Consider the following 26602-nt stretch of genomic DNA (forward strand, 5'->3'; position numbering starts at 1 on the left):
CATCTCCCAGTACCTACTGCAACCTACATCCTTCTGAATCTGCTTAGTGTATTCATCTCTTGGTCTCCCTCTACGATTTTTACCCTCCACGCTGCCCTCCAATACTAAATTGGTGATTCCTTGATGTATCAGAACGTATCCTACCAACCGATTCCTTCTTTTGGTCAAGTCGTGCCACAAATTACTCTTCTCCCCAATCCTGTTCAATACTTCAACATTAGTTATGTAATCTACCCATCTAATCTTCAGCATTCTTGTGTAGCACCACATTTCGAAAGCTTCTATCCTCTTCTTGTCCAAACTATTTATCGTCCATGTTTCACTTCCATACATGGCTACACTCCATGTAGAAAGAATAGGTGATTAGATTTTATAGGTGATTTGAAGGTATTAAGCGTGCGAAATTTAATAGAAAGAGGTGACATCTCTGGCAGCAACACTGCCTCTGACACGGACGAGCATCGACTCGAACTGAGCTGGTGCTTGTCAATCTCTCGGGAACCAAATATCAGATGGTTTCAGTGGATGGTAGATATGGCGAACGTGTTGGTACAGGGCAACTGTCGAACACCCGTCGTATTGAAGTAGATCAAGGGATCACGGGGAACACGCAGTCTGGCACTATCATTCTAAATGATAACCTCACAGTAGCCTCAAACACTTGGCGCAGCCTCCGTGCGTAGCAGGCTAGAAATGTAGCGGCTGTTATCTAAATCCTATGAGAAATTGGAAATTTGTGGTAAGTTCCTACGGGACCAAACTGCTGAGGTCGTCGGTCCCTAGGCTTACACACTACTTAATCTAACTTAAACTAACTGACGCTAAGGACAACACATACATCCATGCCCGAGAGAGGATTCGAACCTCCGACGAAGGGAGCCGCGCGAACCGTGGCACAGTGCCGTAAAGCGCGCGGCTACCCTGAGCGGCCCAGCTATGTGAACCAGATGTGATTGTGTGGTGTATCTAGTGGCACTCTGTACCATCATGCCATGCACAGAGATCCTATGACGATGACAAATGCACTATGTCGGCGTCAGATCTTCTCGGGGCCTCCGCAGACAGATAGGTCCATCGCCATACTGTACGTAGAATCGAAACTAATCCCAAAAGACGACATGGCGCCACTCCTGCCTTCAATATTGTCTTTGGTCACACCACTGTCTGCTCGCTTCTCCCTGCTATCGTGTCAAGGAAATCCGCAATAAAGGTAGTGTGCTTACAGGCCGCTGTGCTCCAGATGGCGTCGCACTGTCCGGGTTGTTGCTCGTCTCACATCAAACAAGCCCATTTTCTAACTCCGGTTATGTGATGTTGAAAGCGTGCCGCTGCTTTTGAAACTGACCCTGAGAGTTCATGTACGATTAGGAACCTGGTTTCTGGCCTGAAATGCGAGATCTATTTTTTTGCATGGTCCGACCGGTCGTGAAATGGAAACCACGGTCGAAGTTAAAGGTGTTTTACTTGCAACATTTATCTATATCTTCCAGTTCCTTCTCTACATAGTCGCCGCTTCGATTTAGACCTTTGTCATAGAGTGGTACCAACTATCCAATACCCTGGCCATAGAAGACAGCCGCCTATGCTTCCTTCCTATTCTCTGTGCTGGTCTGCAGCTAGCGCTCTGTGGCAAATTACTGGCTTCACAGACAGTGCTTCATGCCAGTGAAGAGACGAAAATGAGAGGGAGTCTATCCCGGGCTGTATGATGAGTGACCAAACACTTCCTATGAAAAACGCTGCAAGAGCGTCTCTGTTGCAGCTGCAATGACCCGTCGAGCACTGTCATGAAGAGGGACAGTGCATCCTTACAACAGTCTTCTTCGAATGTTCTGAACAGCCCTTCGTGGACGACTTTCTCGAACCTTCTAATCCACTCACTGAACGAGATTATCAGTTCCTTCCCTGGCGGTCTGCTTCATGAACACCTGTATCCTGCCTGAAAGTTCCTACACCATTGTCGCACTTTGCTGTGAACGACATTATCAGTTGACAGTTCCTGCCCTGGCGGTCTGCATCATGCACGCCTGTATCCTGCCTGAAGGTTCCTACACCATTGTCACACTTTGGAGTCAAACACGGCAGTTACGTTATGATGTGGGCTGGATGAAATCAAGCGGAATCCCTCATCATGAAGAAATTGAATGATAGTACGCACTTCACACTTCGCGACAGACTCTGTTGTTCTAGATTTGTTTACGTGCTCACTGAGCGCTCAGAACTGAAAAGTGTGACATGAAAGTGTGACATGACGCGATAGAAGGGCATACTAGAGTCACTGTGCAACACCTCTGCGCAGAGCTGCATAGAAATTTTCATTGTGGTTTTAATTTCAGGATCAGTATTACCTTAGAAAAAGCCCTCGTGTATTATATCCCCCCCCCCCCCCCCCAAACTGAAAATGACCCATTGATAACGATCTCTATTATTATACAATTCTGGAGACTGCAAAACTGAACATGACCCATTGATAACGCACTCTATTAACATACAAAGCCGGAGACTGCAAAACTTCTGCAAAGCACATGGAAAAAGAGTAGTCAATCGAAAGTAACACAGCTGACATTTCAATTAGAGCATGACTAATAAATTATGCCAAATAAACTCAATTTGTGTAGGCCAAATGCATTTGTCACTTGTGGCCTAACTGGCTGAAATCTAGGAGTTTGTATGGAGGAAAAGATAAATTTCGATGATTCCGTCTCTGTCACCACGAATCTCGACGAACTGCGTTTACGTCGCCATAACTGAGATGCTGTAAAACTTTTACGAAAGGTAATTGCAAGTGCTGCTTATGCAGATATCGTGGCTAATGATCAGATTGCAAAGTAAGTAATGGAGCATATTTTATAAAGCAAAGAATCTTAAGTGTTCACATATGAAGGTATGAAACACGAGGTTAAATCTCATCAAAGGAGGAGTTGCAAGATTAGAAATTTGCGCAGACCAAATGTATTAAAAGTAGATTTTAATGTTGCGGTAAACAATATACATAAAATTAATCATACTGGATGAGTACCGGAATCAGATTAAATCGTTTAACATCCCCTCCGAATATCATAGAACAATAATATTCAAAAAAAATTTCAGATTACTGAAACATGATTCTGCGACTGACAGTCCGCCTGTAGGCCACTAGAATTTATGGATGGTTAACTCTCAAACAGATACCAATCACTTTGTGTTCTGATTAGATCAAAAGCGAGAACAAAGGTAATGTAATTTCCATGTCGAGTTAGAATGAAAAATGCAATGTGAAAGTGCACAATTCTACGTAACTTCAAATTACTCACGGATTGCAATCGCATAAATACAGCTCTAACGTTCGGCGCTTGCTCCAGTGTCATTATAGCGCTGACATTTTTAGGTCGAAGCACGCATCTCGAAACCGCAGCATGCAGTATCCTAGAACGTCCGCTGTACTGCGACGCAGCTAAAGCTGATGGGTTGCCTCGCCAACAGGCGTCAGCCGCCAGAATATTAGCACAGGCTGGCGTGTAGGTAACACCACCACCAGCATTCCAAAACTGTTAAATAACATGTTGCATGTTTACAGGTGGGCTTGCAGGAGGCTCCGCTCAGAATTCACATCGGTATCACCAGCTGCGGTGTCTCCTTCATCAATGGTGGCGCTACAATCACGGATTACTTTCTCCATACTCTGTCATGTGCCCGCTGGAGAACGGAAAGTGCTCTTCCGCTCAGCGTGTCTTTAAGATGCCATCCATCCCCTAGCCCTCCAGTTAAGGATGCAGCGCAGTTCAGGATATTTTACTGCAATGAACAACCGTCTACAAGTGTGAAACCACTGCTCTTACCAATGACCACTTCCTGATCGGAATTTGGCCCTAATGTACAGTAAATTCCAAACTGGACTTAGCCTCTCACAAGAAACTTCTTAGTTTGGACTTAGCCTCAGTGGTTAATTATGTAGCAGACAAAGACGAATGATGACCGATTAGCTATTAATAAGACTTTGCGTTTCAAGTGAACTCTCTATTTCTTCTCAAATCTCAGAGTGGGAAGACTGATTTCTTGAGTAAATCAATTTTAAGTTGGACTTTTCATCAGAACTAATTGCTGTATTTTAATTAACGTGTGTACAGTGACGAGAATAGAAGTTTTCTTTTGAACTCCCTGCCTGGAAATATCAATTAGTGCATGTTGTTCTACTTCTCGTCACAGCATAAATGGCAAAGATGGTGTTTCAGCTTTGGTGATTTCGTATATTCCCAGTGTAGCCACTCAGGATAAGGAACTTTAGTGAATGTTGTTCCACTTCTGGTCAAAACATAAATGGCAACGGTGGTGTTTCAGCTTTCGTGATTTCGTATATTCCCAGTGTGGACACTCGGGGTAAGGAACATTTCCTGAACTTTTTATGTAGTTTTGTGTTTTCATCGCTCTTACGGATTGTGCTAATCATATGTTTTCTCACTGCAGTATGGACTCACCGAACGGAAACGTTTGAACCCAGAAATTATTGTTAGCAAAGCTGGTTCGCCTTAAAAAAGCGTCGAAAGAAGTAAACAACTGTGTCTCCCATACTGACTCCATTCTGAAGGGATGCGGCCAATTCTGCCTCCATTTCTCAGCTTTGATGAGAAGTTGCAGGATGAATTACATTACCAACTTGAATCAACTCGTGGCTCATTTCAATACAGTTGAAACTCATCAAACCTTCCGTGATTGTGCAGTCGGGTCCTGAAATGTATAGACTGCTACAACTTAACCCCAAAGTAGAACCTAGTTAAGTAACGCATATACAACTCAAGGTGGAATTCGCCGATTAATTTGGCCCACAAATCCAGGTAGAAGCAGCAAGACACTAATGTTTTAGTTACAGTAAGAAAAATGGACAAAGGTATCGTGAGTGGATCGCAAGATTACAAGGACTGTCCTAGGATTTGCGAATACGATTGTCTGAATGCCAAGTGTAAACAGTCATATGAGGGCTCCTTGGTGCATGACATGAGTTTAATTCATTCGCCCTGCACGTACCTCAGAAATGAGCTTCTGCAGTTGAACAACCCTTCTTTAATTTCTTATTTATTGCTAATCAGAGCTGATGTCGATGGCGTATCAGGATCGTTCACCAGTCTTTTTGGTTCATGAACAGCGTCACAGCTCGGTCTGCTCTCGTCCCCCTGCAGCCACTGTCAACCTATATGCTACCGCTCGCCCTCTACATCTACATCTACATCTACATTTACATGGGTACTCTTAAAATCACATTTAAGTGCCTAGCAGAGAGTTAATCGAACCACCTTCACAATTCTCTATTATTCCAACCGTGTATGGCGTGGAGAAGAAACGAACACCTATATCCTTCCGTGCGAGCTCCGATTTCCCTTATTTTATCGTGTAGGTCGGTGTCAGCAAAATATTTTCGCATTCAGAGGAGAAAACTCGTGATCGAAATTTCGTGAGAAGATTCCGCCGCAACGAACAACACCTTTGTTTTAATAATGTCCACTCCAAATCCTGCAACATTTCAGTGACACTCTCTTTCTTATTTCCTGATAATACAAAACTTACTGCCCTTATTTGAACTTTTTCGATATACTCTGTCAATCCTATCTGCTAAGAATCCGACACCAGGCAGCAGTATTCTGAAAGAGGACGGACAAGCGTAGTGTAACCGGTCTTCTTAGTAGATCTGTTATATTTCCTAAGTGCCCTGCCAATTAAACGCAGTCTTTGGTTAGCCTTCCTCACAACATTTTCTTTGTGTTCTTTCTGATTTAAGTTGTTTATAATTGTAATTCATAGGTACTTAGTTGAGTTTACGGTCTTTAGATTTGACTGATTTATCGTGTAACCGAAGTTTAACGGATTTCTTTTAGCACACATGTGGATGACCTCGCACTTTTCGTTATTTATGGTCAATTAACAATTTTCGTACCACACATGCATCGTTTCTAAATCGTTCTACAATTGTTTTGTTCTTCTGATGACTTTACTAGCCGATAAACGACAGCGTCATCTGTAAACAATCTAAGACGGCTGCTCAGATTGTCTCCCAAATCGTTTATATAGATAAGGAACAGCAAAGAGCCTACAACACTACCTTGGGGAACGCCAGAAATCACTCATGTTTTACTTGAGACTTTCCATCAGTTACTACGAATTGTCACCTTTCTGACAGGAAATCACGATCCAGTCACATAACTGAGATGATATTCCCTAAGCAAGTAATTTCACTTCAAGCCTTCCGGAAATCCAGAAATACGGAATCAATTTGAAATTCCTTGTCAATAGCACTCAACACTTCGTGCGAGTAAAGAGAAGAATGATGGTTTCTAAATCCATGTTGAGTGTCTGTCAACGGACCGTTTTCTTCGAGGTAATTCATAATGTTCGAACACAATATATGTTCCAAAATCCTGCTGCATATCAACGTTAATAATACGGGCCTGTGATTTAGGGGGTTACTCATACTATCTTTCTTGAACATTGGTGTGACCTGTGCAACTTTCCAGTCTTTGGGTACGGAACTTTCGTCGAGCGAACGGTTGTATACTCTGATGTCTCTGAGCACTATGGGACTCAACTGCTGTGGTCATCAGTCCCCTAGAACTTAGAACTACTTAAACCTAACTAACCTAAGGACATCACACACATCCATGCCCGAGGCAGGATTCGAACCTGCGACCGTAGCAGTAGCACATGTATACTCTGAAAGGAATCTAACTGGCATACAATCTGGACAGGAAGACTTGCTTTTATTAAGTGATTTAAGTTGCTTCACTACTCCGAGGATATTTATTTCTATGTTACTCATGTTGGCAGTTGTTCTTGATTGGAATTCTGGACTATTTTCTTCGTCTTCTTTGATGAAGAAATTTCGGAAGGCTGAGTTTAGTAAATCTGCTTTGGCATGCTTTGTCTTCGATAGTATCTCCTTAGCAATCGCGCAGAGAAGGCATTGATTGTGTCTTGCCACTAGCATACTTCACATACGACCAGAATCTCTTTGGATTTTGTGCTAGGTTTCGGGAGAAACTTTCGTTGTGAAAAGTGTTATAAGCATGCCGCACTGAATTCGCGCTAAATTTCGAGTTTCTGTGAAAGATCGCTAATCTCGGAGATTTTGCCTCTGTTTAAATTTGACATGTTTTTTTTTTTTCGTTGTTTCTGCAACAGTGTTCTAACCCGTTTTGTGTACCATGGGGGATCAGCTCCGTCGTTTGTTAATATATCTGGTATAAATCTGTCAATTGCTGCCGATATTATTTCTTTGAAATCAAGCCAGATCTGGTCTACACTTACATTGTTAATTTGGAAGGAGTGGAGATGGCCTCTCCTTTTTTGAATAAGTATATTTTTCGTTTACTTTTGGAGGCTTTGGGAGTTACAATATTCAAGCTCGCTACGACAACCCAGTGTTCACTAATACCTGTATCCGTTTTGATACTCGTTATTAACTCAGGATTATTTGTTGCTAAGGGGTCAAGAGTGTTTTCACAACTATTTACTATTCCAGTGGGTTCATGAACTAATTGCTTGAAATAATTTTCAGAGAATACCTTTACCACAATTTGCGTACCTCCAAATTTTAACATTTATTTCGCCAACATATTGAGGGTAAATTTAAGTCACCACCATCTATAATTGTATGAGCCGGGTATCTTTTTGAAAAACTCAAGGTTTCTTGGACTTTTCAGCAATTGTATCATCTGAATTGGGAGGTCGGTAAAAGGATCCAATTACTATTTTATTCCGGCTGCCAAGAATGAGCTCTACCCATCCTAAATCACAGGAACTATTTTATAGCGAGCACATTGTGCTCATTTGGGAGCGATCTAGATGCTTTTAAAACAATAAACTGGTAGCCAAGATCGCAGGGATTCTTTTTATTCCATGATTACCAGTTTCGGCGAAATTAAAGCCACCATTATCTGATCTTAGGACACAATTCAGGTTACAACATCAAGGCAAACAATGATGATATCAATAGTTGCCTATAACACGCAGGCCTACTTACGACAATTTTTGCTACCAGTTTATTGTTTCACAGGAGGTATCTACTTCAATTTCGCGACAAGATAAACTACTTCTAACAGCAGCAAACACGCCACCGCCGTGTTTAGCTTATCCTTTCGGAACACCGTTAGGTTCTTCGCAAAAATTTCGGCTAAAGTTATCTCCGGCTTTAGCCAGCTTTCAGTGCCTATAATGAGTTGAGCATCATGGCTTTCTATTAGCGCTTGGAGGTCTGGTACTTCCCTAACACAGCTACGACAATTTACAACCTCTATACGGATGGTTCCTGTATCTACATTCTTCCACTGCTTGGTCTGTACCCTTTGTGGCTGAAGCCCTGTTTTTGTTTTCCCGAGACTCTCTCACAGAATACGATAGGCCTCCAGGCTTTAGTTAAGCTCTTGCTTGAATTGTTTTGTCACTCATCAGAGTCAGCAGTGTTATCCTTCGAAAGCCAAGTGTACCGTTCGCTGAAGCTGGGCCACAAAGCTGGAGTCTATAACTCCGCAGTACGGACAAATGTCGATATTACGTGTCTCCCAGATGACGGCTTTGACAGCGGCCTCGTGCTGCCAAGCTCGGACTCTGGCGTTCTTTCTGCTAATGTAATTCTGCCCTGTTGTACAAGCACTTTAAATCTGGAGATATCCATAGACGACGTCTCAAATATTTTTGTGACAGATTGCAGATTCTCCTTCATGATACTCAATACGCATCCGTATGGAGCATTAGGATCACCACCATTGTAGCCATTCCACAAAAACTGACCAGCTGCATTAATGATGACAATGCAGTCTGTCGCCAGTTCTTTCAAATCATCCGATACAAAGAGCGAGTTCTCAATGCATAGATGCTGGTATGCCGGCCCCAGCTGTTGATAACTGCAGAACCGTTGCACCATCTGGTACGCAAGGCTTTAAAATGACACTGGTCAGCAAAATGGCAGCAGGCTTTTCGTTACCTCAAACTGGCGCTCACAAAATCCATCTGCTTAGGCCCGTGTGATCCTCATAAGCTCATCAAAGTTCCTGGAGATGCCTTAGATTATGGACCTGAGCATCATCTCCCATAAAGTGAAAGACGTGGAACGTCCCACCGCTTTTGCTTCCAGTATGCTGACCTTGGATCAGTGTATTCATAGATAAATCAAAAAGGAAGCTATGCCCATCATGTTTGATATCAAGAATCTCTAAGACTGTGTTTATGGTCAATGTTCTCGCCTTTTAACTGACCAAAGGACCTTACTATCTGTCTTTCAAGTCGGTGGTAGCATACGTCGAAGACAGTGTTGGCTTATGTTCTTCTTTACACACATATATGTCATGCACTATTGTCCCGCTAATCAACACGCAAATACTGAAATTCGCTCTCGCTTTACAGCTGTACAGGTCGCATCTTTCGACACAATTCTGGAAGTTTGCTTATAAATGCATGTGGATTCAACGGAGGCAGTGGCACAATTCATCATTAGTGCAGTTTCCGTCGCTTAGCTGGTTCCTTCCAATCCAGTTCTGTGTGACGTCTCACATTACATCACCATGGGCTACCCAATCGATAAGAAACTCATTCACCAGCCGGAGGTAGCCACCAATTGGCAATATCGTGATGAATTCACGGTGTTCTAGGGTGTCCTCCTTCTGGAGAGTGAGAATGTAGAGACGTAGCACTTTATTACCAGGGCCCTTCCGACAGGTTCTCGATCTCCTCCATCAAGGATACTGGGACATCGTATTCATGAAGAGTAGCAGATCCTGGAAGCATGTGTACTGGAAGGGAGTTGATAAGGACAGTGAACGCAACCTTTCCGACTGAGCGACTGTCAGTGCTTTCAGCGATACCAAATCGTCGACCCCTCCCCCCAAAACGATATTTCCATTGTCCTCTGCATAATCAGAGTCCATCTGAGTTTTACTGGACTGTTTTTGAGAGCGTCATGTACGAGGTCTATCACTTCTTCTAAAACAGTTCATGTATTGTCACGCATCTTTTAGATTGAAGGTTGCCGAGCACTGTGATAACAGCCGTCAGTTATACAAGCAGGAATTCTGACAGTTTTGGAAAAGGATTGGCATCCAGCGAGTGTGAGAGGCTCCTTTCCATCTGGAATCTAATGGCCTCGCCGTTCTTTTCACCCAGACTTTGAACACAAATTACAGCAGGGTCATACTAGAAAGATTACTCTAAAGCTTTTTCTCGCCTCTGAGGGTGGAAAAAAGCCAGGTGGAAAACCTTCAGGGTCGTCCTCAGGAGACCCAGCTTTCCACCGTCAAACTAGTCGTCCATGATGATCCACCAATGCTGGATATCTAGACCGCTTCCGGTTCCACGACGGAGAATTCACTGTTGTGTTCCTCTGTGCAAACAACAGTCAGTATCGGCCTCGAACATCAGACTTTTGAGGCTCTCGATGCTGAAAGTCTAGAAGCGCATTCAGGCACGTGCTGGAAGCACATAACTTTTCCCTCGACGAGGTTCCGAGTGATGTGACGTTGGTAATGCCACGTTTTCTTTTCCCAAGACGCCCCATCCAGATCAGGATCCAGGCCAGCTGCAGATTCTGCAGGCTGTGCCTCTCTGCTCTCGATCCGACACGATAGTTTGTTGCACCAACTGACATTAACTGCCAAATTAATAGCACTGGCTGTCGTACACCACGAGTTAATAACAACTCCAGCTGGAGTACACCGTTGGTAAATAACAACATGTTACATGTTTACTGGTGAGCCTGCAAAATGCTCCATGTGAAACTCGCTTGACAACGTAGCCAACCGCGGTGTCTGCATGATCAACGACGGGGCTGCAGTCACGAACTATTTTCTGTACTTCGCTCACATGACCGCAAGAGCACAGATCGAGTACCCTTCCGTTCAGAGTGTATTTAAGAAGCAATCCATCACTTAGAGGACAGTTATGGGTGCAGTGCAGTCCTGGGTACTCAACTGCAGTGAGCAGCAAAGATGTCTACAAGAGCAAAGCCATCACTCTCACCAGTGATCGCTGACTCGTTGGACTCTGCCGCTAATATACAGTAAATTACGAACTGAAATGAGGGAGGAACTTCTTAGTTGGGTTAACCTCAGTGATTAACTATATTGCTGCTGTAGTTGAATAGTGACTAACTATTATTCAGACTTGGCAGTTCAGGAGAACTCTGTATTTCTTCTTAAAACTCGGAAGATTAATTTCTTGAGTGAATCAGTTTTAAGTTGTGTGGACTTTGCATCCGAACTAACTGCTGTATTGTGATTAACTGAATGTGCAGTGACTTTTTACGAAAGTGTTCATTTTGTACTCGCCGCCTGGAAATATTAGTTGGCATGTTTTGTTCCGCTTCTGGTCACAACACAAGACAAGTGTCTCAACCACGTACACTCGATGTGCTACCAAGAAAGAGAATGTTTTGTGCTCCAACTGCCTGAGCCATTCCAACGGAAAGATACTTGCCCAGTGCTCTGACTGGCTGGCACCAGTGAAAGTTTCCGAGTGTCCCAAAGAGATACCAGTCTGAAAATTCTTGGCAAATTAAAACTGTGTGCCGGACCGAGACTCGAATTCGGGACCTTTGCCTTTCACGTGCAAGTACTCTACCAACTGACCTACCCAAGCACGACTCACTACCAGTTCTCGCAGTTTTACTTCTGCCAGTACCTGGTCTCCTAACTTCCTAACTTCATGTGAAACTTGGAGAACTAACGCTACTGGAAGAAATAACATTACGGAGACATGGCTTTGCCACAGCCTGAGGGATGTTTCCAGAATGGCATTTTCACTTTTCAGCGGAGTGTGCGCCGTTATGAAACTTCCTGGTAGATTGAAACTGTATGTCGGACCGAGACTCGAACTCTGGACCTTTGACTTTCGCGGGCAAGTGCTCTGCCATCTGAAGTTTGGAAGGTAGGAGACGATATACTGGCGGAAGTAAAACAGTGAGGACGGGTCATGAGTCGTGCTTCGGTTGCTCATTTGGTTGAGCACTTGCCCGCAAAAGGCAAGACTCCCAAGTTCGAGTGTCTGTCCGATACGCAGTTTTAATCTGTCAGAAAGTTACATATCGGCGCACACTCTTCTGGAAAGTGAAAATTTCATTCTAGAGATACCTGTCTATTCCTGTAGCGAAGATGCACTGCTCCAACAGACAGAATCGGCCAGTGTAGCGTTGTCTTTGAGCTGACAAGTGACTTATCAGTGGTGCACTGTTGCGCTATTATCAAAGACACTTGCGCTAAAGTGGTCGTCTTTGAATGTGGCTGTGCGATATAGTACAGCCGAATAAAAGTAATGTAACTGATATCCTGCACGACAGTCATGGAATCCCAAGCAAAGCGAGCAGTAATAAGCCAGAAATTCGCACTATAGAATTCTTGTATGAGGGGATTTTAGTAAATGATGCAACACTTTTTTTCCGAAGGTAGGTTGTTTTTATTCAGGATTACAACACACCACATTATTGTGCACTCTTTTGGCTACAAAATCCTATTTTTCGACATGGTTTCCGTTCAATGCGACGGCTTTACGCCACCTTAGGGGGAGAGCCTGTATGCCCTCATGGTTCCGCGCTACCAGTAGATGTCGGAGCCAAGGTCTTACTGCATTACTGGGCCAAACAGGTGGAAGTCAGAAGGTGCGAGATACGGGCTTTAGGGTGGATGAGGAACAACAGTCGAAGTTTTTGAGCACTATAACCAGAGACGTCCAGCTGTGGAGCGAGGTGTTTGACTGTTCCGTCGATCCCCTCGAATGAGAGCGTTCGCACATTCTAGCACTGCAGGAGGCAGAACTGTGTGCGGCCGGCCGGTACACGGGAGATCGGACAGGTTTGCACGGCCTTGCTGCGTTGAAGACAGGCAGCTCGTCCAACGACTCGCCGTGCTTTTGTTTACTGACAGGTCTCCGCAGACGTTCTACAAGCGCCTTCATCTGCGATGGTCTGGTTTTCCGGAAAAAGAATGACAGCTCTCTGCTTGGAACGCACCTCCGTTACAAACGCCATTTTGATATCTACGTGTAGCACCACCACCTAGCGGAACTTCATAAGACTATAGGGGCTGAAGTGGGAATATTTCACGATTACCCTCACGAAGTTCCACATTTTTTTCAACCACTCTTGGATGAGAAAAAAATGAGTTTCATTACGTATTGAACGCCCCTCGTATGTTCTGGTATAACTTTCTCTTCCTTACACGAGGCATAACACGATCTTGTTACAAAGAACCAACATTCAAACGCGACTACTAAATGAGGTCTCTGCTGCGCAATCTCTCCTTATGTAGGGAGTCCCAGGTGGATTGATCAATATAGAGGGATATGACAGAAACGACCATTCGGAGCAAAAAGCATGGGCACCAAAACGCATACTTGAAAAGCTATGAATATCTGTTCAGTAGAAGAGTTAAGTTTGACAGTAGCAAAAACGAAGAAGTGTTTACAGCTCTTAAGGTATGCATTTAGCATTCCATACTTACTAGACTTGTATACTTCGAATGATCGTTCCTGCCAAATTCCTGCATACTGACCATTCCTCTTGGTACACCCTGTGTACAGAATGTATATTGCGCTACACCTACCTACCTTTTGTGGTTCTGCTGAAACACTGACATCCATGCAGTGCACTTCCTACCAATTAGACGTACGTTGCAGGCCGCATTCATGGTAGAGCTAGTGTCAATGACTAGCAGCAGTTGGCTCGAGCACGTTCCTCGTGCTCTTGCTGAGGAGCGCACAGAGTGCGGAGGGACTCACCCCATGATGTCCTGCACGTAGGTGGGGTAGCGGAAGGCGAGTGGGCCGGCGCCCGCCTTCTCGACGTCGGCGCCCGCGCGGCGCGCCTCCAGCAGGAAGGCGTTGCCGTAGTCCCAGAAGCGCATCCCGGCCGCCGACAGCTCGTTCACCGCCTCCACGTGCCGCACCAGGCTCGCCTGCACCATCGACGAGAAACGCTCCGGCTCTTCAGACAGCACCTGCCACAGCACACGCTGCCTTGAGTCTTTCTTCGTCGCAAATAACAGATCAGATTCAAGAACTTGTAAGCGATATGTTGTGTGGTGTAATAATGTCGTGTGGCCAGGGCCTCCCGTAGGGTTGACCGTTCGCCGGGTGCAAGTCTTCCGATTTGATGCCACTTCGGCGACTTGCTCGTCGATGGGGATGAAATGACGATGATTAGGACAACACAACACCCAGTCCCTGAGCGGAGAAAATCTCTGACGCAGCCAGGAATCGAACCCGAGCACTTAGGATTGACAGTCTGTCGAGCAGACCACTGAGCTACCGGGGGCGGACATGTTGTGTAGTAAGAATGAACTATTTCCATGAGCACTTAAATAAAACCTTCAGCTTTTAAGCTATTGGAGAAAACGACATTCCGTTTGCGGGGACGGTAATTGACTTATTGATTAATGACGAGCGCCAGCATGCTGACCAGCGTGGATGTGGATTTTAGGTGGTTTCCCACATCCGATTATGTGAATACTGGGCTGGTACACAGGTCCCCCTCCAGTTTCGCGATACATAAATGGCTCAAATGGTTCAAATGAGCACTATGGGACATCTGAGGTCATCAGTCCCCTAGAACTAAGAACTACTTAAACCTAACTAACCTAAGGACATGACACACATCCATGCCCGAGGCAGGATTCGAACCTGCGACCGTAGCGGTCCCGCGGTTCCAGACTGAAGCGCCTAGAACCGCACGGCCACACCGGCCGGCGATACGTAAATATTTCGAAAACATACTCACATTTTTCAAGTGAGATAATACTAGGCAAATGGGGTACACAAACTTCACAGGAAAGATATTCAGCCACCCTATACCACTGACATTGCGAAATCCAGATTAACATGCAAACTGTATGAGAACAGTGGATAAGGTCAGGGAAAATAGGATGCATTTTTAATACTATTGAGTGACGTTTAGTTCTGAGTTCATAACACATAAGAAATTTTCAGTCACTGGACAGAAGCAGTTACAGTGTAAAACTTCCTGGCAGATTAAAACTATGTGTCAGACCGAACTCGAACTCGCGACCTTTGCCTTTCGCGGGCAAGTGCTCTACCAATTGAGCTACCCAAGCACGACTCACGTCCTGTCCTCACAGCTTTAATTCCGCCAGTACCTCGTTTGCTACCTTCCAAACTTCAGAGAAACTCTCCTGCAAACCTTGCAGAACTAGCACTCCTGGAAGAAAGGATAATGCGGGGACATGGCTTAGTCACAGCCTGGGGGATGATTCTAGAATGAAATTTTCTCTCTACAGTGGAGTGTGCGCTGATATGAAACTTCCTGGCAGATTAAAACTGTGTGCCAGACGGAGACACGAACTCGGGACCCGAGTGAAAATTTCATTCTAAAGTTACAGTATAAATCGTAATTGGTTGTCTTCTTTTAATTGTTGTTGTCAAAGTTTCGTGTCCTTTTTTTTTAAACTGGAACAGCGAAACACATTTATCATCCTGAATTTTGTCTATACTAATTGTTGCAGCAGCTGAAACTATAAATTTCCTGACTCGAACCTTTACTGAAGACTTGAGAATTTGTATTTAGTGAAGGAAGTCCGGTCATTAATTTTTGTGTGATGTCTGGATTGCTGCGACTACTAAACCACAATTATTTGTGTTCTCGGAGGGGCAGATCCTCAGAAGTCAAATAAATATCTTTTTAGGAGTGCATGCTGATAGTAACTGTTTAAAAAAAGTGCCGCCTACCAAGTTTTAACTCGCATAGAAGTACAGGTAGCACCTTGGATGGTCATTTTATTAACTAGGTAGTATGAGCCTACCCAGGAGGTCAAGAGGAAACCGTGCAGTACTATTCATCACCCTTGTCCGCCTTCTCTGTTTGTTTTGACAAACCGAGAAATACAGCGTTCCCGTCGGTGTTTATCTAGCCACTAGCTGGAAATCAAATTTGGCAACTTTTTCACTGCTGCATCTTTAATGCAACCACAGCAGAGAGACAATGGAGTCCAGTCAATTAAGGGCCGACTTGGAGCAGGAGAGGCATCTCAGGACATTTTATTTTCCAGTGTCTATACTTTTACAAATAAATTCATAAAACTTTGTCAGTATCACCAGCAAGGATTCAGTATTCACACTCATTGCAGTGGAAGTTCGAAAACATAACAAAATAATTTTTTTTACGTGTGAAATTTCATCATTTTTTCAGGAACACTATTCTTCATAAGTTAGAGATCTTCTTCTATGAATTTTGCACATCATACATACCATACTCACAGGATATGAAACTCTAGAATTTATTTAATCTATGAAAAAACGAATGAACTGTTATATTTTAAACTTCATGTTTATCAAAAACACAAATTTTATAGTTAATTACCTCAATTTGTACCACATTTTTTTAATAGATTTCGAAAATTCTAGAGTTTCATACACCTTTAAGTACGGCTTGTATGTTGTCCAGAATTCATCGAAGACTCTCTCTTACTTATGAAGAAAAGTGTACCTATAGCAACTAATACTGCCATTAGTAAGTGAAAAAAATGATGAAATTTCACATGTGAAAAAATATTTCGTTATGTTTTCGAACTTACACTGCTATGAGTGAATTCTGAATCATTCCAGGTCATGCTGACAAAGTTTTATGAATTTTTTTGGAACAGTATAGACAGTGGAAATTAAAATGTCCTGTGGTGCCTCTCCTGCTCCAAGTCGTCCTACCCCCCTTAAGCGCCTCAGATTAAAGTGTGAAAAAAGCTGTACTCACACTGAAGGCATAAATAGTCGCGTCGTCAGTTTTCTACAGTCCAGGAAATCGGTGCATTATTTGTGGACAATGGACGAATCAGTTATCGAGACCCAAAGGAATTAGTGGCATTAGCTGCCCGTGAGCATTTATTTACATCAGTGGGGAAATTTGAAAATGTGTGCCGGAGCAGGATTCGAACAAGGGTTGTCTGCTTACGAGAACGATGCTCTTGCGGCGACGCGGTTCTTTTCGTCCTTTTACGACCAACCTGCACCTACCTGTGAACATCGTCTCAGCAGATCATCAGTAGGAAAGCCGAGTGAAACCTACTGTGCTTCGACGTGAACCAGGCTGCAATTAAAGCCACTAATCTACGTTTCGGGAGAAACACGGAATGAAAGGTTGGAAATTTTGTCCTCAATTAATATATTTTGAAACTTAGGTGAACAAAGTATCACTGCCAAGTCCGTGCTCGTCTTAACACAGTCACTCATAATCCCTTCCAGTCACGTTAGCAAGTTTATGGTGCTGCATTTCCGGAAAACGCAATAGATACAAAAATATGGATTGTTTTTGACTGAGAATGCTCGCTAAATATTAAGTCTGTCGGTACCAAATGCAATAATAGTTTTTAGCCACCGACCTGCCCAGTACGCCACGCGGAATATATGTCTTTTTTCGTCACAAAATTCACTTAAAATTTCCGAAATTTCTACACGCCCATCGGAATAATTATGCCGTCACTTTACCACACTTTTGATGTATGAAACACTACTTGATCTGGCAACTTATCTTTTCCATCGGAACTACTACAAGAAACGTCCGAACTGTTTCATGGCTAGGCTCCGACTCTTCTCTAGAATACTCTCAGTCTTCTCTACCAGCAAAGAAAGGCGCGCGAAGAATATTGCTTTACCATTGGTCAATTTACTCAACAGCCAATAGCAAAACAACACTTTCCCGCGTCAGTCCGCACTTTCCATCAATAACCAATCGCAAAATAGGAAACCTCACGACTGGAATTTTTACCGACGTAATTATCTAATATGCTGAAGTTTTGCGTATGCATATAGTTATTTACAATTGTTATTTATACCTGAATTAACTTTCCCTTTACCATAAACTTACTTTACAAATCTGTTCTACAAAAATTTCCTTTGTTCATATCCATACTTCTTCGAAATGTTCCCACACTAAATCCTACTACGTAACTCGTTAAACAATTATCTTCATATTAACACTAATCCACACTCACGCATCATTCATACTGCTAAAACACATTTATAACATTTTACACACACAAAAAGACATAATAACACTTTATGAAAATACTATAAAAGCTTATGAAAAACATTCTATTACTTTAGTGCACTCTACTGGGCACAATCGAAACCAAATCAGTCCCCTATCCAATACTGTCCTCTATCGGCTGATAAATAAACTACGTGTGCATCCAGTCTCTCGTCACCATCTGTCACTCTCCAGCTCTGAGACACATCTCCCACTTAACCGCCTCCAAGGCAGGACCGTTATACGGCGCTACGGCTCACGCTGACCACTAAGCCATCAAGACGCTGTGGTCAGGGCAATTGCAAGGATTACATTAGAGTTCTCCATTTACCTACACAATACTAATATAGTGCCCCTTGCCCATTTTCCTAATTTCTCGCAGCATTTTGCCGATTACGTCATAGTCCGAGCTTGGTGTGCATCTGCACTGAAGTGATCGATTGATCGTCCTCACCTGCATTAAGGGCCAAAAGGACAGACACGACATATAGATTGAGTAAGCGGACCTCCCGCACGCACCTTCTGCGCCTCATGAAAGGCGAGCTGCACAGGGTAGTAGCCGCCCTGGAAGGGATTGTGGCAGGACGTCTGATCCGAGCCCAGATCCACCAGCAGGTCGCCCTTCTCGCGAAGTTCCCTCACCAGTCGCTCCCACAGGTTCACAATGTTGCCGTGGTAGCCAATGCTGGTCGCCTGAAACACAACACACAACGAACTTTTGTTATCACGCTCGATGAGCCGTCTGTCAACACTCACTTTAAAAGACAATTCTATTTTCATTTATTGCTTATTTTTAAATGCGAACATTCTATGTTATCAGAATGAAGGGTTTGGAAGATAGGAGATGAGGTACTGTCGGGACCACAGCTGTGAATACAGGTCGTCAGTGATGCTTGGGTGTCTCAGTCGAGAGTGGGCTACTGATGTCCCTCTGGCACCAAATTTCACCGCAATCCTACCTGACGCCGCCGTGGACGTGCAACGCGATTGGAAGGTGGTCACAGCCGCCCTTACTCACATTTCATCCCTTCCTTTGACGGTTGTACGTCGGAGGTCAGAAGTGCGACGCCCAGCGTTGAAATCACGCAACATTCTTATGAGTGGCCGAGGAAAACATTTCACACTCACCACCTCTCAGAATAGACACTAAAAGGCCTCAAGGGGTGGCATAAATGGCGTCAGTGAAACCAATTTCTTTTCTTGGGACTTTGCGCAGTCGAAACCGACAGTTCACACTGCGATGAGTAGCAAGAGACGTTCTTGACAGTCTTTTATACTTCTGACATCTACCTGACGCTTCAACCTTTGTCTAAGGAGATCGTGGGCTAGCAACTCCACTGAATGTGATGTCACCCCTTTGGTATGCAGTACGACCGCATGTTTTGCTTTTGTGTATAGGTTGGAACCTCTAGGAACCGTTCAAAACCATTCGACTGAATTTGAACATGATCCTAAGCAGCACAGGCCTCTTACGCTCTTTCAGTTCTCTTGTTTCACGCCCTTCTTTGACGTGATCCGAAGGGATGTGAAATTGACAGATTCATGAACAAAACGGCAAATGGTCCTTCTGAGAGCCCCCAGTTCGGCAGTAACCTTGGTGGCATCCACCTCTATTTACTGAAAATTTAGAAATGTGCCTTTACAGAAAAAACTTTAGAAATAGTGCTGGGCACCTGCAGGAAGTTCTGTGGCACTAGATGAGGTATCAAGTGGTTGCCTGTCACAGCTTCGGAAGTTTTCTCTGTAAAGGCACGTTGCAAAAATTCTCAATATATGGAGGCAGGTGACACCGCGATAATTGCCGTACTGGGGGCTGTCAGATTTAGTCTAATGGTTTTGAATGATCCCCAGTGGTTCCCACCTGAGAACAAAAGCAAAAATTGCGATCCCACTATGCTCCGAAGGAGTCAGATCACGTTCAATGGGGCTGCTAGCTCACACTGCTATTAGAGAAAAGGTTGAAGCGTCAGGAAGATGTCAGCAGTATCAAAGATTGTCAAGAAGATCCCTCTGCTGCTCATCACACCCCGAACTGTCGCTTACAACCGCGAAAAGTCCCAAGGAAGGGGTGAAATGTGGGCTGTGACGATATTTTCATCGTGTGGCGCGTCCACGGCGGTGTCAAGCAGAATTGTAGTGAAATTTGGTGCCAGTGGGACATCATTAGCCAACATTACACGCCACACGAACTTCTGATCTCTGGCTTTTTTCCACGTGTGTCGACACCTTGCAGTTTGAAAAGTCGTCGAAACCGAAGGTGGCGTTGTGAAAAGCCACGTTTCTGCGCCATTACAGAGGAAAGTTGAAAGCACCTCGTAGCTAAAGTTCAATGTTATACAATGGGAGATAATTATGGGCTTTCGAAAAGATGATCCTTTGCGCCGTGTATGCTTAATGCTTGAAATATTATTTACTGAGACAAGCATCTTGCAATGTTGAATGACTGCGATAAAATTAGGTACAGATGACATGTTCTGAATAGCTGAATGTGTGAACAAAGGCCTTACATTTCCCATGTTAAGCTCTACTGAAAACTCTATCAAGGAAAGAAACGTAGCGTAGTAGTGATGAAGAGTAGGCTGATCCCGCCCGGCTACTCGCTCGGTCTAACGCGCTGGCTTCCCGAGAAGGAAGGCGATCTGGTCCCTGGCACGAATCCCCTCGGCGGATCAGTGTGGAGGTCCGGTGTCCTGGCCAGCCTGTGAATGGGTTTTAAGACGGTTTTCCATCTATCTCGGCGAATGCGGGCGGGTTTCCGTCATTCGACCTCAGTTACACTATGTCGGCGATTTCTGCACAAACACTGTCTCCACGTACACGTACACCATGGGATTACACTCATCTGGTATGAGATGTTCTGCGGGGAGGCGGGAGAGGGGGGGGTGTCCACTAGGATGGGGGGGGGGGGGGCGAACAGCACAATGATCCTGGGTTCGGTGTGGTGCGGCGGTGGGGTGGGTGGACTGCTGTGCCCTATTGTGAACCATTGACGGCTACGGCGGGGCGAAGCCTCTCCGTCGCTACTAAGTCCCCCGTTTAATACACAATACAAGAGTAGGCTAAAGTTGAAGATAATAGGAGGAATTAACAAATGACGAGATATGCTTGAAGTTCTTTAAGGCTACAGGTGCAGCAATAAGGAATAGCTCAGTAGGCAGTACAGTGGAAAAGGAATGGACACCTTTAAAAAGGACAATCACAGAAGCTGGAAAGAAAGAAAACAGGTACAAAGAAGGTAACTGCGAAGAAACTGTGGGTAACAGAACAGATACTTCAGTTGATCGAGGAGAGAAGGAAGTACAAATACGTTCAGGGAAATTGAGGGTATACAGATATACAAGTCACTGAGGAATGAAATAAACAGGAGGTGCAGGGAAGCTAAGACGAAGTGGCTGCATGAAAAATGGCAAGAAATCGAAAAAGAAATGATTGTCGGAAGAACTGACTCAGCGTATAGGAAAGTCAAAATAACCTTCGGTGAAATAAAAAACAAGGGTAATAACATTAAGAGTAGAACAGGAATGCCATTGTTAAATGTAGAGGAGAGAGCGGATAGATGGAAAGAGTTGGTTGAAAGTCCCTATGAGGGCAAGATTTGTTTTATGTGACAGAAAACAGCGAGAAACCTAACATCAGGATTGATGATCACGAAGCAGATGAAGTTAAGGCATTCTACTGCCCAGGCAGCAAAATTATGGTGAATGGCGGAGCATGGGGGACATCAAAAGCAGACTAGCTCTGGCAAAACGGACATGTCGGGCCAAGAGAAGTCTACTAATACCATACATATGCCTTATATGCCTTAATTTGAGGGAGACATTTCCCAGAATGTAAGTTTGGAGCACAGCATTGTGTGGTAGTGAAACATGGACTGTGGGAAAACAGGAGTAGAGGAGAATCTAAGCATTTGAGATGTGGTGCTACAGACGAATGTTGTGTGTGTGTGTGTGTGTGTGTGTGTGTGTGTGTGAATTAGTAAGTGACCAAACTGCTAAGGGAATCGGTCCATGGACTTACACACTACTTAAACTAACTTATGCTAAGAACAACACACACACCCAAGCGCGAGGGAGGTCTATCCGTGACATGGCTCCTTAAACCGCACGACCGCTCCGCGCGGCTGCCGAATGTTGAGAATCAGGTGGACTGATAAAGTAAGGAATGAGGAGGTTCTGCACAGAATCGGAGAGGAAAGAAGTGTGTGGAAAACATTGACTAGGAGAAGGGACAAGATGATAGGACACCTCTTGAGACATCAGGGAATGGCTTCCATGGTAGTAGTGGGAGCTGTAGAGGGAAAAAACTGTAGTGGAAGACAGGGATTGGAATACATACGGCAAATATTTGAGGACGTAGGCATAAGTGCTACACTGAGATGAAGAGGTTGGCGCAGGAGAAGAATTCGTGGAGGGCCGCATCAAACCAGTCAGATGACTGATGACTAGGAAGAAAAATAGCCAGCGGACGACATTCAATATGTGGCATTTTTCAGCAAAATCATTCAAGTCAGCGTCACAGGACGATCAGTTCACTTCAAAAGTGGTCTTGGACTCCACCGGAAGCATAAAGGGCTGAAATAGTGACCAGTCTCGTGGATAACGATATGCAGAATTGACTGAAGCTCTGAAGGGAATGAATGAAGTATAGGAACTCAGGTTTATCCTACAATGAAGACAGCCACCACTCACTGAACAAATTTGGCAGGTGCGTAAAGTAGTAGGTTCAGTCTCGATTCCTGTGTGTCTGCACTCGCACACATTTTCCAGCAGTGTGCACCAAAGTAAGCAGCCCTCCTGTCGCTAGGTCAAACACTTCGCACAGCGAATCAAACTCTGTAAATGATTTAATGTGTGGAATGTCATACTCTCGGTATACGAAATGAAACCTGTCTTTGTTGCGTTCATTTACTATATCCCGTCTTTGTTTCACAGTAATGAGCTGTATGATAGTTTGAGGCACCAAAAGAATTTGTTTATGGCAGCTTCTGATAGGCAAACGAGACACTAAGAGCTGGTAAAAGGGAAAGGTTTTGGGAAAATGATAGCAAGAGGCCACAAGCATAACGATTATGTTCTTAGAAGGGAAAACCCACTCTCTAACTAGATGAGAACATTGAATCCTGAGACATCAAGGAACTGTCAGCGGAAGGCATTGTGCGTGGTAAACACTATAGAGGCAGACCAATGCTTGACTGGAGTAAGCAGTTTCCGGTGGCTGTACAGTCTGTCCGTATACTGAAGTAGCGCCAGTAGGATGTTTCCCATGGTTAGTCCGACCCTTCCACATTGCATCATTTGAATCACTGGCGACACAGTATGCAGACACGCTCAGGGAGTATTTACGTTAACATTGCACGAAAAACAGAATTTAGTAAATAATACGAATGAGGGAAGAAACGTACACGAACAGAATGTACGTACCTCACTGCATGCTCGTTTGCACTGACAGACGGGAAACTGATTCTCAGCCGCTACGGCAGCTGTAGCGCCACTCCCCCCACAGCGAGCGCTGCCCGCCCTTCAGTTTACGAACAGACTGTAAAAAACAGCAGCGGAGTGGACGAGCTACTGACCTCCTTTTTGCGGCGGGCCTCCCTGATGCGCTGGATCAGCTTGTTGAGGTCGCCCTCCACCTCGCACAGCCAGCCCTGGCGTAGCCGCTTCTGCAGCGCCTCTTCGCTCACCTGAGTCACCAAAGAGCAAAATAATTACCACGACTTCGTCGCTTACACGTGCCACAGCATGACATCGACTCCACGTCTCTCTGAAACTGTGTGAGATGCTGGAGAGCGTAATATTTCTGCATCTTAGAGATATAGCTTTAGTCCCACTTATCACGTCTCAGTTGAGCAAAGTTGCAGTAGCTGTTGTATGACATCGTAAGGTGGAGTGAGACAAGATTGTTGTAAGAGGTCCATGACAAAGGAATTTATTGCTAGCGCACTCGAGCAGATGTAATTTCGATGGATTGCTCACGCACTACCTGTGATATGTAAGCTATAAGAGAACCTCAGACCAGAGAGCAGTGTTGGCTGCAGTAAGAGCAGTGTCAGTAGGAGTAAAGGCCAGCATTGCACTAGGCTGTGGCAGAAAAAAATCTTATAGGAGCAGATATATACGTGTTATCCGGCGACTTTATTGAGGTAAGAATTTTCAATTTATTCACAATGATCTTTCAGGGCCATGATGCAGCACTGCTGACGTCCAAAATTTACCAGTTTCAATTCACAGTCAATTATTGAAACGTTATAAGTGAGCCACAATTTTATTGGTAGGTTACGGAATAATAAACTGTTGGGAGGTTACAATGTTAGATACTGTAGTCCGGTTACAGCAATCGCGGAAAAATGCGCCATCTCAATAAACTTGTGTTCTCTCAGTCTGCTGTAGTAAAATATGGAGGGATTATCCTATTGACTGCCCGTCAAAACTCATATTTTGGATTATTAATCACTGCTAAATTTATCCTCAGATTTTGTTCGTAATAATGTGGCAGGGACGCCTTAATGCTATGCTATCATTACGTAATCAGAACATAATTTTATTATTAACTTTTAGTAGACAGTTAAATAATTAAAAACACCCGAATCACTTACAGAACATTCCACGTATCAACAAATGATCTTGATGAAACTTGGCGGGGGCCTAGAGGGGGCAAAGTAGTGCAATATGTAATTCTTTGCTTGTGCTCAGTTTTATATTTAAGGAATAAAATATCAACTAAAAGGTTATTTGGCGTTTCAGGTTTAGAGGGAATATCTTCGAAACGATGAAATTTAGAAACGTTTTTCCTACAAAAGATGGTATGTAATTACTGTTATTGAAGACTGTGTAATCAACTTTTGTAATAATTTGAAGTTTTGCAAAATACCCCAACACCATTAATTAATTGTGAAAAGTGAAAACTTTTCTGACAACATAAAGAAGCTTTCAAGCCACATATATCCCTGTGCAAAAAACCTGGTCTCTGAAATACCACTTCAGGAAAATAAGCTGTACATAATGTGCTGTAATGGTATTTTCGGTATGCTTACTTAAAATACCTAAACATTCATTATTATTCTAATTATTTATTTTAATATTTGTTTTATATTTAATATTTTAATGCCTACTACAGTAGTACAAGTTTATATGCCAACTAGCTCTGCAGATGATGAAGAAATTGATGAAATGTGTGATGAGATAAAAGAAATTATTCAAGTAGTGAAGGGAGACGAAAATTTAATAGTCATGGGTGACTGGAATTCGTCAGTAGGAAAAGGGAGAGAAGGAAACATAATAGGTGATTATGGATTGGGGCTAAGAAATGAAAGAGGAAGCCGTCTAGTAGAATTTTGCACAGAGCATAACTTAATCATAGCTAACACTTGGTTCAAGAATCATAAAAGAAGGTTGTATACATGGAAGAATCCTGGAGATACTAAAAGGTATCAGATAGATTATATAATGGTAAGACAGAGATTTAGGAATCAGGTTTTAAATTGTAGGACATTTCCAGGGGCAGATGTGGACTCTGACCACAATCTATTGGTTATGACCTGTAGGTTAAAACTGAAGAAACTGCAAAAAGGTGGGAATTTAAGGACATGGGTTCTGGATAAGCTGAAAGAACCAGAGGTTGTACAGTGTTTCAAGGAGAGTATAAGGGAACAATTGACAGGAATGGGGGAAAGAAACACAGTAGAAGAAGAATGGGTAGCTTTGAGGGATGAAGTAGTGAAGGCAGCAGAGGATAAAGTAGGTAAAAAGACTAGGGCTGCTAGAAATCCTTGGGTAACAGAAGAAATATTGAATTTAATTGATGAAAGGAGAAAATATGAAAATGCAGTAAATGAAGCAGGCAAAAAGGAATACAAACGTCTCAAAAATGAGATCAACAGGAAGTGCAAAATGGCTAAGCAGGGATGGCTAGAGGACAAATGTAAGGACGTAGAAGCTTATCTCACTAGGGGTAAGATAGATACTGCCTACGGGAAAATTAAAGAGACCTTTGGAGAGAAGAGAACCACGTGTATGAATATCAAGAGCTCAGATGGCAACCCAGTTCTAAGCAAAGAAGGGAAGGCAGAAAGGTGGAAGGAGTATATAGAAGGTTTATACAAGGGTGATGTACATGAGGACAATATTATGGAAATGGAAGAGGATGCAGATGAAGACGAAATGGGAGATACGATACTGCGTGAAGAGTTTGACAGAGCACTGAAAGACCTGAGTCGAAACAAGGCCCCCGGAGTAGACAACATTCCATTAGAACTACTGACGGCCTTGGGAGAGCCAGTCATGACAAAACTCTACCAGCTGGTGAGCAAGATGTATGAGACAGGCGAAATACCCTCAGACTACAAGAAGAATATAATAATTCCAATCCCAAAGAAGGCAGGTGTTGACAGATGTGATAATTACCGAACTATCAGTTTAATAAGTCACAGCTGCAAAATACTAACGTGAATTCTTTACAGACGAATGGAAAAACTGGTAGATGCGGACCTAGGGGAGGATCGGTTTGGATTCCGTAGAAATGTTGGAACACGTGAGGCAATACTGACCGTACGACTTATCTTAGAAGAAAGATTAAGAAAAGGCAAAACTACGTTTCTAGCATTTGTAGACTTAGAGAAAGCTTTTG

At 43.7% G+C, this 26602-nt stretch overlaps 1 protein-coding gene across 1 annotated transcript in view; it reads right to left on the reverse strand.

The window, feature by feature from the left end:
• LOC126272393 (urocanate hydratase-like) overlaps window positions 1-26602 on the reverse strand; it is a 391889-nt gene that overhangs the window by 224028 nt on the left and 141259 nt on the right. The window contains exons 7-9 of the mRNA XM_049975217.1: window positions 23550-23660; window positions 18497-18670; window positions 13726-13943 (exon numbers count right to left, since the gene is read on the reverse strand). Coding sequence (XP_049831174.1) covers window positions 13726-13943; window positions 18497-18670; window positions 23550-23660 — 503 coding nt within the window. The remainder of the gene's footprint in view (window positions 1-13725; window positions 13944-18496; window positions 18671-23549; window positions 23661-26602) is intronic.

Source organism: Schistocerca gregaria, chromosome 5 (assembly GCF_023897955.1).
Source record: "Schistocerca gregaria isolate iqSchGreg1 chromosome 5, iqSchGreg1.2, whole genome shotgun sequence".
NCBI classification, from domain to species: domain Eukaryota; kingdom Metazoa; phylum Arthropoda; class Insecta; order Orthoptera; family Acrididae; genus Schistocerca; species Schistocerca gregaria.